This window comes from Strix aluco, chromosome 2 (assembly GCF_031877795.1).
Source record: "Strix aluco isolate bStrAlu1 chromosome 2, bStrAlu1.hap1, whole genome shotgun sequence".
In the NCBI taxonomy this organism is placed as follows: Eukaryota; Metazoa; Chordata; class Aves; order Strigiformes; family Strigidae; genus Strix; species Strix aluco.
The window spans coordinates 137,763,037-137,775,156 of NC_133932.1; the positions used below are offsets into that span (position 1 = coordinate 137,763,037).

The following is a 12,120-nucleotide window of genomic DNA, read 5'->3' on the forward strand; positions in this document are numbered from 1 at the left end:
TAGAAAAAGCATTTGCTCATTCAATTGAGCGTCTCAACCTGTGGAATTTGGGGAGAACTGTAAAACAGTAGTACTCACCAGGAATGTTTTGTCTTTCATTTTAAGAAAAAAATTTTTTTTTTCTTTTTTTTTTCTTTTTTAAGAAAAATTGTCCATTCTTTTCCTTCACTTCATAGTTTGATGGATAAACAAGAGTGGTAGTCATACGTGACATTATGGTTATTAGAGCGGTGTCCTAAACAGGATGGGGGCATCTGCACAGGTTGTTGGGGAGGTGGAGGGATGTGGCGCTTGTCGTTACCCACTTCTCTGTTCAGTGCAGAGTCCAACTACGTGGAGTTTCTGTTGATTTGTTTTAGGTAGAGGTCATGTGAGAGCTGAGCTGGGATGGAGCATGACTCACATACCACGTGGGAATTCAATGGCTCCTTCTATCAGCCTTCAGCTTTCCTCATGAGGGGCATCCCAGGCCTGGAAGCCCTTCACCACTGGATCTCCATCCCTTTCTGTGCACTGTACCTTATTGCTCTCTCGGGAAACTGCATGATCCTCTTCATCATAAAGAAGACCCAAAGTCTTCATGAACCAATGTATTACTTCCTCTCCATGCTGGCAGTCACTGACCTGGGCTTGGTTCTATGTACACTGCCTACCACTCTGGGCCTTTTTTGGTTTAATATGCGAAGGATTGGGTTCGATGCTTGCCTCACTCAGATGTATTTCATCCACATACTGTCCTTCATTGAATCCTCTGTGCTCCTGGCAATGGCATTTGACCGCTTCATTGCCATCTCCCACCCACTGAGACACCCATCCATACTGACCAAGACGACTGTCATAAAGATAGGTCTGGCAATTATACTGAGAGGGATGGTCTCCCTCCTCCCCATACCCTTCTTGCTCAAGAGACTAACCTATTGCGGGAAGACTGAGCTTTCTCATTCTTTTTGCTTCCATCCTGATATCATGAAACTAGCATGTGCAGATATAAAAGTCAATGTCTTCTACGGTATGATTATTCTCTTATCAACGGTGGGGATGGACTTCATCTTCATTGTGTTGTCCTACATCCTGATCATTAAAACTGTTATCAGTCTTGCAACCAAGGAGGAGTGTCTCAAGGCTTTGAATACGTGTGTCTCTCACATCTGTGCTGTTCTAGTGTTCTTCATCCCAATGATCGGACTGTCCATGATGCATCGTTTTGGAAAGAACGTTCCTCCTCTGGTTAACACTTTAGTGGCCTACACCTACCTTATAATCCCCCCTGCTCTCAACCCCATTATCTACAGCATAAAATCCAGCCACATCCGTGAGGCTTTGCTCAGGGCATTGCGGAGGAAGAGTGACTCTGACTGGTAGCTTTCTCCACCAGTTCTGCCAGAAAGTGCTAGTGGACTGGTTTCTTGGTCAGAGCTAGTGGACTGGTTTCTTGGCGCTCCATCCACATGAGTCACTGCCAGATGAAAGAACTGCAGATCCACTCGCAGGCTGTTCCTCAACCCAGAGCTGTTATCTTCCATGTTTTGTCCTAGCATGATGCTTTCGTCCCTTCCAGCAGCCTGTGAACACCCCAAGCATTAATGCAGTGATATATACAGATGGAAGCCCCAATTAGAGGGAGACAATTAAAGAAAAATGGGCTGCATGACTTTTTCTTTTCAAGTCATGCGATGAGGTGCATCAAGGAACCTCTGCAACGCATCTTATGTAAACCCTAGTAGCCACATAACAGTGTTTAAGCTTCACTCAGATTCCCTTGCATGGGGTCATCGGTCCCTTTCTGCATGTTACAGCACAGCTAAGCTCACCAGGACAGGGCTTGGGCCAAGGGTCTGGAGTCACTCTGAATATCCCAGGCATTAGTTATTCAACTGGAAACATCCCACAAGATGGAGCTCAGCTCCAGAGGCTGAGCACAGAGCATTTTCTGAAGATTAAGTCCTGTTAAGTGGGCCCACAGCACTCTCAGTCCTTTTAAAGAAAAGGCTCAGCCTTCATCTGTGTTTCTAAAGTGCCATACACATCTACAGCGATGGAACCACTCCTGCCTTTGCATCGCTCTTTGATGTCATTCAGTCTTACCATCCTGCCGAGTCTAATGTTCCAGCCATTGTTTTGCATTGAATGTAACGTATGTGTGCAATATTCTCAATAAAAGACATCTATTCGTCGTAAAAGGTCAAAAGACTTGATGAAGCCATTTTTTTTCTGTTTCTATGATGCCGAGATATTAGGTTGGAGTTTCTTAAAATCTTCAGGATTTGCTGTAGATGAGCACAGGATTGCATGAATTAGGTATGCATCAGGATGGTGCTTGGGGGTCTGGTGTGCCTAGCTCTCTTGCTGAAAAAAAAGAGGTTTAAAAATATAATAGGGATGGCTAAACTTCCTGACACTAAGGGCCACGTACTACAATCTTCCAGCTGAGATCTGCCCGGTAGTGACCGTACCCCTCAGAGGGATGGGAGGAGGAGATCTCCAGGGACAGTCCACAGATGGGGGGTGACAGTGTCTCCCAGCATCTTATTGCTCTGCTGTAGGAGGGGTCTCAGCCAGGCACGCAGAAAGGTTTCATGATTCTCCTGGCTTGCGTCCAGAATAAAATAGCCCAAAACCTTTCATGCCTTCAAATTATGGAGCTGTATTTTTGGTCGTAAGCCATATTTTGATTAGTCTTGACCATGGTGGAGAATAGGAAGAAATGGTCAATGTTCACCTCGGAAAGGTGAGGCAGCAGAAGGTGTTGGGACAGGATTACACTCCAGAACTGGCCTGTTCCTGCCTGCTGCTAAGCACTTCACACTTCAGACTAACCCAGGAGTAGTCTCCTTCTGTTCTGCTCTACACACGACGGTACGTGGAATAGAGAGAAAAGAGCAATGAGGGAACATCTCCATAATAAAATGCAAAGGGAGAAAGGAAGATTCCTGAGGGGAGGATTCGCAGGCCGTTGTTTGTTTTGTGCTGTGCTAGTTGTCTTGCTGAGGGTCTCTGTGGGCCCTTGCACAGGGTGAAATACTGTTCAGCAGACCACCCCCAGAACCTCTGCTTGAGCGCTGGCGCAGCGGGCCTGGGGGTGGGGGGCCCGTTTGCACTGAGGTAGCACCCAGTGGGAGCATTCTTTGCTTGAAATATCGAAGGTCTAACCCAGTGCCTGCAGCCAGCTACCATCAGAGGAAAGATTAACATAAGGGAACAAACACAACTTTCAGCAGAAAAGCCTTGAAAAGAGCTTTGCTGGAGAGACTCTTAGCTTGCAGTATCCTCCCATTCTGAAAACTTCCAGAGTTTGTCCCTGGACATCTGTGCTTCATCTGTGCTCCAGCCATTCTCCGAAACAGCAAAAGCCCAAGGAGCCTTTGCCACAGCAAGCAAACTTTCGGGGGGGAGGGCCAGGGAGGAAATGTGTGGGAGATTTATTAGTGTATTTATTAGCACAGCTGGAGACCACAGTGGAGCGAGACTCGCGGTGAGTTGGTGCATCTCCACCAGCCAGTCCAGCAGAGCTTCGTGTGCCGCCCTGTTTGCTTCCCAACCTGCGGAGCTGGAGGGTGCCAGGCAGACACTCAAGGTCTGGGAGCCTCTGTATAAGGTACTGTCTTTTAGGAACATCTCTTCAAAAACCTTCGTGGCTGCTTCTGGGAATGGGAAACTTAATTGTGGTTTAACATCTGCACGAGAAAAAAAGAGATGGATGTGTCACTTAAAGCTGCTAATTCCTGTTCTGTGGTGCCCTGAACTCTCTGCTTTGTACCATGGGATCACTTACAGTGCTTGCCTGTGGATTTATTTTCTATGAGGCACAGGAGGAGCAGTTTGAGACATATCAGAGGCATTTCTGGAGAGCAGAGGAGAAGGAGGAGAGAAGAATAGGAAGGGGAAGGGGAAGGGAAAGGAGGGAATAGGAGATAGAAAGAGGGAGAGACAAAGAGAGGGAGAGGGGGAAGGGGAAGGGGAAGAGGTAGGAGGAGAAAAAGAGAAGGAGAAGAGAAGAAGGAAGGAGAAAGAGAAAGAAGGAAGGAGAAGGAGAAGGAGAAAGAAGGAGAAGGAGAAGGAGAAGGAGAAGGAGAAGGAGAAGGAGAAGGAGAAGGAGAAGGAGAAGGAGAAGGAGAAGGAGAAGGAGAAGGAGAAGGAGAAGGAGAAGGAGAAGGAGAAGGAGAAGGAGAAGGAGAAGGAGAAGGAGAAGGAGAAGGAGAAGGAGAAGGAGAAGGAGAAGGAGAAGGAGAAGGAGAAGCTTCTCCTATCCTGAGCCCTCCCTGAGCCCTGCATTGTGCATCTCCTCTGCCCTGGGAAACTCTCCCGTTACCTCCTGCATGCAGAACCACACCACAGTCCCTGCTGCACTCTGTGGCTTTGTCCACATGATAATTAAAAGAGGGATAAGGACAGTTCTCTGTCCTGGAGACACCTGGTGCTTCTTGGCCACATCCATATCTACCCTTTTGTCCTTTCCTAACCAGGATGGCTTTAGTCCACAGCCCAGTGGCCATCATCCCCTGGCTAGTGCTACCCCTCACTCCTGCCTGGGCACTGCCTGAGGGCTGGCAGCAGCCAGGACTGTCCCTGGAAGCAAGGAATGGGTTAATGGTGTGGCTGGTGGTGGGGTGAGGCTCCAGCCATGTCCCGCTCACTTTCCTACAGGCGTAGCTTCTGTGACTCCAGATGCAGCAAGGGCCTGTCCACAGCAACTGACCTAGGCAGGACCTGGGCGCATTTATAAAATTTATAAAATAGCAGCAGGGTGACACGCAGATACAGCTTTTCTGCTTACAAGTGATGACAAACAGTTAGAGAAAAAAAACCACAAAAGGCATTTGATCAAGGCATCGATTAAGATGAAATTTAAGTATGGTTCCAAAATGCTTTGGATTTGAGCTTTGCCTTGTGTTTTTAATTTTTCTTTTCTCTTTTCCCTCTGAAGTAATATTTTGGCTTGATGTATACTTTTTTTTTTTCTGGTGAGATGGTATGGATAAATGGCTACATATTCAAAATGACTTAGAGGGCTTTTGAGTGGGTATATTTTATATATATATATATATATTCCCCTCTCACTGCCACATCGCAGGAGGGAGCAGTGGAGATGGATGCGGATGGTCCCATTGCCTGCTCCATCCTGGCAAGTTGGGCTCATACCAGTTTTGGGTCCATGGGGCAAGTCTGGTCAATGTTTATGAGCCTTTACTGCTGTGGCTGCTGCGAGTGGTCCTCCAGCTTGGATGGTTTTAGTGTCTGAATGTGCTTACCTCTTCTTGAATGCAGCTACTGGGGCTTGCTGGTGGCAGGATCATGCCAGGAAAATGCATTTACTGGTGTTTTTAAAGACAGGGATCCAGTTTTCATCTCGACAGAAAGCAAGGTCCTCGCAGTACCTGGTCTTCATCCCAGTAGCAAACCAAAATCATTAGTCACTTCTGAAAACGCCGGTGCATTTACTGACATCAAAAAACTAAAGATGGACTGAGGATTAATAATAATAATTAATGATAATCCAGGGATTATTTACTTTGTGTGTCTGTCTCTCGCAGTCACAATCTCTCAAAAGAAATGAATAGTGTGGCAGATATCTTACAGTGAGACTCACACTGTAATTACACCTCAGTGGCTGGCAGGTAACTTGGCTCAGATACTTGTTGGCAATTACTGAAGCGCCTTGTTCGTTCAGCTCGTGTCTCAATGCCAGCGGTTTGCTGAGGATCTCATCAGTAGAACAGCTTTTAGGCAACTCGACAGTAACAGTCCACCTACGCTGTTTGTAAATTGTGTATAAAAAGCTACAGTGTGGGTCTTATTTGTTATCAATTCAAGATGGAAAAACCCCACATCAGGAAAATAAATCGTGATTGCTATTTTAGGATAAGGACTTCACCACAGATGTGCAGTAAAAAACCCCACGTTTTCACAACTGCACGTTACTTGTAAAATAACTGTATTAACAGCCTGCAGAGCTTGCCACAAAACCATTTTGCATCCTTGTTTTGCATGGATAGGGCATGAAAGAGATACCGAGGCAGCTCAGTAACGCTGCGGATCGCTAATCCCTCTCTTCGGTCAGGGCTGGGGGCTGCGGGCGGGCAGGGGCTGCACCCCCGTCCCAAGCCCTCCCGCGCCGGGCTGGGCTGTGCAGCGCTGGGGCTCGCACCTTGCCCCTGCCCCAGCCTTTGGCACTCGCCCCAGCGCTTTTAAAATCTCAATATTTTAAAAAAATCTGTTCCCTGAGAATAGAAAGGCACCAAAAGCAAAGGCTTTTATGTATCTTCCTGGCCATTCTCCTTGGCTCACAGCACTCCTGGAAAGTTTACAGTGACAGAATAAGCTGACTAATCCGAATTCTTTTCTCTACAGATACTCTGGTATTTCCATATGTGTATTCAAGCAGAATGGATGCAAATCCAATTTGTGTGTGCAAACAAATAAACATGAGCGTCTCACTGTGCGTGTCTGCAGCACTTGGGAGTGGTGGATGGTGGGAGGCAGCACAGCCAGTTTCACAGAGCACGTTTCTGACAGGGCAGCACAGCACATATGGAAAAACTCAAAGAGAACTGAAGTTTAACAGGAAGCACTAAAAATCTGTTTGGGTTTTTTTAATTTTGCCCTTTAAAAATAAAAGGAAACAAGTTCAGCTGTTGGGTTTATAATTTAAAATGTTGATTTTACAGTGTTCTGCACTGAAGAGAACTCAAGCAATCCCTGTTCAAATTCAAATGCCACCATTCTGTGGCTGCATATGCTATTGTACGTAGCCATGGTGGGCTAAAGAAATGAGAGAGGGTCTCTCTGCATCAGTATGGCAGCTCTAAGATCCCTTTGCATTTCACAGCCGCAGCCCCATGGGATTCAGAGTCATGGGAAAGGATTCATAAAGCTGCTGTTTCTCTTTCCCTTACAGCAGGGGACGTGCCATGGCATAGCATGACTGCTCTCCAGCCCACATGCCATGCCCTTCCCCAACAGCTCTGACCTCAGCCCACCCTCCTTCATCCTGGCCAGCATCCCGGGGCTGGAGGCGGCCCATTTCTGGATGGCGATCCTTCTCTGCTCCATGTACATCTTGGCAGTCACAGGCAATTGCGCGGTGCTGTTCATTGTGAAGACGGAGCCCAGCCTGCACGCTCCCATGTACTTCTTCCTCTGCATGCTGGCTGCCATCGACCTGGCCTTGTCCACATCCACGGTGCCGCGTGCCCTCTCCTTCTACTGGTTCAACACCAGCGAGATCAGCTTCAGCGCTTGCCTTGTCCAGATGTTCCTCATCCACACCCTCTCGGCCATCGAGTCCACCATCCTCCTGGCCATGGCTGTGGACCGGTACGTGGCCATCTGCCACCCGTTGAGACACCCTGCCATCCTCACCAACGCCGCCACAGCGAAAATAGGGCTGGTAGCCATGGCCAGGGGAGTTCTCTTCTTCCTGCCTTTGCCTTTACTCCTCCTGCCCCTTCCCTTCTGCAGCTCCCGGATGCTGTCACACTCCTTCTGCCTGCACCAGGACGTGATGAACCTGGCCTGTGCCAACACCACCCCCAGCGTGGTGTACGGCCTCACCGCCATCCTGCTGGTCATGGGCTTGGACGCCATCCTCATCTGCCTCTCCTACGTCCTGATCCTCAAGGCTGTCTTGCGGCTGGCGTCGTGGAAGGAGAGGCTCAAGGTGTTCAGCACCTGCGTTGCCCATATCTGCGTGGTCCTGGCCTTCTACGTGCCCCTGATTGGGCTGTCCGTGGTGCACAGGTTTGGGAAGGACCTGGCTCCACTGGTCCATATCATCATGGGCAACATCTACATCCTGGTGCCCGCTGTGCTCAACCCCATCATCTACGGGGTGAGGACCAAGCAGATACAGAGGAGGATCCTGAATTTAATTCATATATACAGCGACAGAACTGCCCAGTGACCCATACTCAGCCGCTGCCTCCTGTATCCTGACACCAGCTCATCTTGTTTTACACTTAAAGTCTTTGGTGCAGGACTATTCCCCATGAAACAGACCACCTAACAGCCTTTCTTCTCTTTATTCTCATGAATCTTCTACTAGTGGGACACTACTACAAAACTCTTTTAATACAATGAAAGCCACCAAGCGTTTGGGCCAACCAAGAAGGTCTGAAAGCAAATTGTGTTTGCTTTCACACCATTGCAGGATCACAGAATGGTTGAGGCTGGAGGCACCTCTGAAGGACATCTTGTCCAGACCCCAGCTCAAGCAGGCCCAGCTAGAGCGGGCTGCCCAGGACTGTGTCCAGACAGCTTTTGAATGTCTGCACAGGTGGAAACACCACTTCATATTTTGGAAAAGGTTAAAGATCCTGGGAAAGGATGTACAATAGGATTTACAAAGAAACATACAGATTTGAAGAGTGTTCACTTCTAGTTTTTTTCCTAATGTTCTTTGCCTTTTTAAAAATAAATCTGTTTCTTTATAAATAGAAAGAAGCAACCTCTTCTTTTTCCTCCCAGTTTAAACTCTAACCTTGCTGTTGGTTGCCATGAATGGTCTTCATCCTTGAGGTGGCTGCACTGCCATGCACAGGGACATGTTGGTTGTTCCCACTGCAACAGCCCCTGGGATTCCTCCAGTGAGAGGTGCCAGGGGGTGTGATCTCTGCTTTGAACACTGGCTTTCACTCCACAAGGGAGTAGTGCACAAAGCCTCGCACAGCAGGACCCTCCACGGGACTAGAGCAGCACCAGATACTACTAAGAAGGCTGATCTATGCTCCATCAGGAGGCCCAGGTGCTCTTGAACACCGGTGTCTCCATCAGTAGGTGATTATCACAGAATCATGGGGTAATTCAGGTTGGAAGTGACCTCGGGACATCTCTAACCCAGCCTCCTGCTCAAAGCAGGGGCAGCTCCAGGGTCAGGCAAGGTTGCTCAGGACTTTATCCAGTTCGGTGTTGAAAGCTTGCAGGGATGGATGTTGCACAACTTCTCTGGGTCTCTATTACAGTGCTTGATTGTTCTTACTCTGAAAAAGCTTCTCTTTATACTCAGTTTAAACCTCTCTTGGTTCAACTTACACTTGTTTTCTCTCATTCTCCCACCATGCCACACTGTGAGGAACTTGGCTCCATCTTCTGGATAAGGGTAGAGGAAGGCTGATCTTCTGCTGTGGGCCCTCCCAAAACCTTTTCTTTTCCAGGCTGAACAAGCCCATTTTCCTAAGCCTCTCCTCATGGAACGTTGCTCCAACGCCAGCCACCCTGGGAGCCATCAGCTGAGCTTTGCTGATGCCTTTTTTGCGTGGGGGCCCAAACCCAGACGCAGTATCTAGGTGCGGTTTAGCAAGTGCTGAGTAGACTGTGGGATAATCCTTTGGGGGCATAGAACTCATTCTCCAGAAAGGTCAACCGAGAGCCCAAACCAGTGAATATCAGCAGGAACTGCTAGAGAAGGAGGGAAGAGAAAAATAAAAATTACAGAGCACATAAATTTACACTGATTCACACCATGCTTGCTGATCTGAGATTTGTAGGGAGGAATTTCAGTTAATTTTAGGCCAGTTTGCTGAGGGTTTATCCAGCTGGGTCCTAAACACCTTCAAGGATAGAAGCAGCACAGCCCCTCTGGGCAACGTTCCCTTGCTTGGCACGTGCTCCTGTTGCCCCTGTACACGCTGGCGAAAATATTGCAAGCCTAGCTGTGAAAAAGAAATAAATTATTTGAGAAAAACAGGGAAACGCATGGAAAGCAGGCAATGAACGATGAGCTCCATCAGGGAGGATAGAAGATAGGTCTAAGGGCTGCACTCAGGGGCTCTTGCATCTTGCCCAGAAGTTCTAGGAGCGCTGAAAGAGGTGTCTTAGCAAAGACACACGCTGCCTTGTATCGGGGCCTTCAAATGGCAGCAATATTTGCTGGAGTTGGGTGCAGCTTCCTTCAACTGCCAGCTAACGCTGAGAGTAAAATGGGGGTCCTTTTTGTAGTCTGTGCTTGCATAGCTTCAGTCTCCCTGAAACACTTCTTGTTATAATCTTTTCTGCTAAATTAAAGCACATTTTATTTCAAAATAAATACTTTCATTTAAGTGAGTTACAAGTAGTTTCCATCTGGGACTTAGAGGCAGTTTTGCCCCCTGCCATTTTGGTCATATTCTGTTTTATTACAGCTTAGAAGGGTAAAAAATTTTCATAAAAATGAAAACACTCTGTACCTGCCTAATGTGATTTGGGAAGCGTGAATGAATTTTTCAGAGGCATACTACGGATCTGAACTCTTTTCAGAGGGCTGTGACATTGAGAAATGACTCCTGCTCATTCTCCATATGTTCCTTTGTTGTTGGGTTGTGGTTTTTTTTCCTTTTGTGCTAGGAGAAAAATTAATAAAGAAAAATGAATGAACCATCCTGAAAATGCTCTATTATATTTCCCAGCCGCCTATTTCTCAGAAAGACAGTTATTAGAGCCTCAGAGCAGGGAGGCGTGATGAATTTCTCCCGGGTACAGATGAAAACTGTGTGGGATTCTCACTCTCCATCTTGTTTTCCAAACTTTAGTCCCAGAGCGTGGCTTTGCTGGGGAAGAGAGGAATCTGCCTTCCTCCTCAACGTGCACCCTTGCAACTGCTTGCCCGCTGAAATGTCCCTTGCTGAGGCCCCGGGTCACTTCTGTCCTGCAGCTGAAGGAAAACCCCAACCCGAGGATGGGGCGCCTGGACCCCCCCGCTCCTCCCTGAGGTTTGGAAAGCACTTCCTAATTCATGCTGCTGCAGTTTTAATTACAAACCCAGCCCTGTGAACAAACACGCTGCAAGCAAACAGACGCAAAGCTGGGCAAAATGCAGCTCTGTGTGCGAGGTCATCGGCACTGAGGGGGTTAAAACCTGCCTATTTGTCTCCCTCTAATTACCCGTTAAATAGCGGGGGGATGCCAAGCTCCCTGCTGGGGTTTATCTCCCGGTCTCTGCAGCGCAGAGTCCCTGCTTGGAAACTGGAGGGAGGGAGGCAGGTCAGTATTTAGGGCTCGGGCAGTAATTTGTTGCCCTGTAATTAGACCTTTTATGCCACCGCCCCGCTGGGCAGCGGCAGCCCCAGGCAGCGGAGCTCGCAGGCAGCTCCTGCCTCTCCCGTCGCCTTGGCCCGGGAAGCGCCTTCCCGTCCCGCCGCTCTCCGAGGCAGAATTGAGGTTTTAGGGACAGCAGCACCAACAGAGGCAGCTGGCAGGGAGGAGGTGGGATGAAGAAATAAAAATATCAGGGATTTCAATTCCCAGGATGTTTACAGCCACATGGAAAAAAAAAAACCAACACCCCAACAAAAACACAAACCAAAAACCGGGAAATCTCTCCCAGAGCGCAGGCGAGCCCCAGCCGTTTGTAAGGTTTCAAGCTCAGCCCCCCCAGCCCAGCTCTGGCGGGCGACTGGTGGCCGTGCTGGACTGGGCTGTGGTGGGTGGGGTGCGAGGTCCCACTCGGATGCTGCGGGAGCGTCCTCGGTCACCACTGGACCCTCGGAAGCTGCTGCTGTCCCCTCCGTCCCTCTGCGCCCTGCAGCTTGCCATCGGCCCCAGGAAGGTTTCTGAAGGGTCTTCTCAGGTCAGGAGCATTGGCCCGGTCTGTGCTGCGGGGCTCTGCAAGGAATCCTTTTTCCCAGGTATGAGGGAAAAGCCATGGGCTGAGCAACATGCAGGGGCTGAGCGAGCTGCAGGCTGTTGGGGGGAGAACGGGCATCGCTGGAGCACTGCGTTTGTAGGGCTGGGTTGCCAAATACTGTGCCACTGGCTCAGTTTTTTGCCCTGAAATTGGATGGTTTTTGACTGAGGCAACCACTTGTTGCCTCTCTTTACACTGGCCAGCAGCTCTGCGCTGTCAAAAGCTTCTGTAGAGCCGCAGGGCTGGTGCTAACGACTTTATATCCCCACTGCCCACATTGCAAGGTTTGCTTCAGACCAGCTTTCATCTGGTCCCCTGGGCTGGCCACCCGTTGGACACTGGAGAGTATCAGGGGTGCACCTCGGGAGTCCTTCCCGTTGAGAGGAATCCAGCCTGCGTGCTCCAGGATCGCTCCAGAGGTGGGGCAGGGTGCTTGTGGTGGGAATGGGCAGGACACTGGCTTCAGAAGCACTCTCCTGAACCAGAGCAAGCAGCACTCACCGGGATGGCTGGCTGGGGGCGGG

At 49.0% G+C, this 12,120-nt stretch overlaps 3 protein-coding genes across 3 annotated transcripts in view; 2 read left to right on the top strand and 1 right to left on the bottom strand.

The window, feature by feature from the left end:
- Positions 1-12,120, bottom strand: part of LOC141919986 (olfactory receptor 51E2-like) — a 43,800-nt gene that overhangs the window by 20,671 nt on the left and 11,009 nt on the right.
- LOC141920000 (olfactory receptor 51G2-like) lies at positions 66-3,660 on the top strand. Its single transcript, XM_074816687.1, has 2 exons — positions 66-1,329; positions 3,610-3,660. Exons 1-2 carry the CDS (start codon positions 388-390, stop codon positions 3,658-3,660), a joined length of 993 nt encoding a protein of 330 aa, XP_074672788.1. The 5' UTR covers positions 66-387.
- LOC141919982 (olfactory receptor 51E2-like) lies at positions 6,944-7,907 on the top strand. The gene has a single exon (XM_074816661.1). The coding sequence runs from the start codon at positions 6,944-6,946 to the stop codon at positions 7,898-7,900; it is 957 nt and encodes a 318-aa protein (XP_074672762.1). The 3' UTR covers positions 7,901-7,907.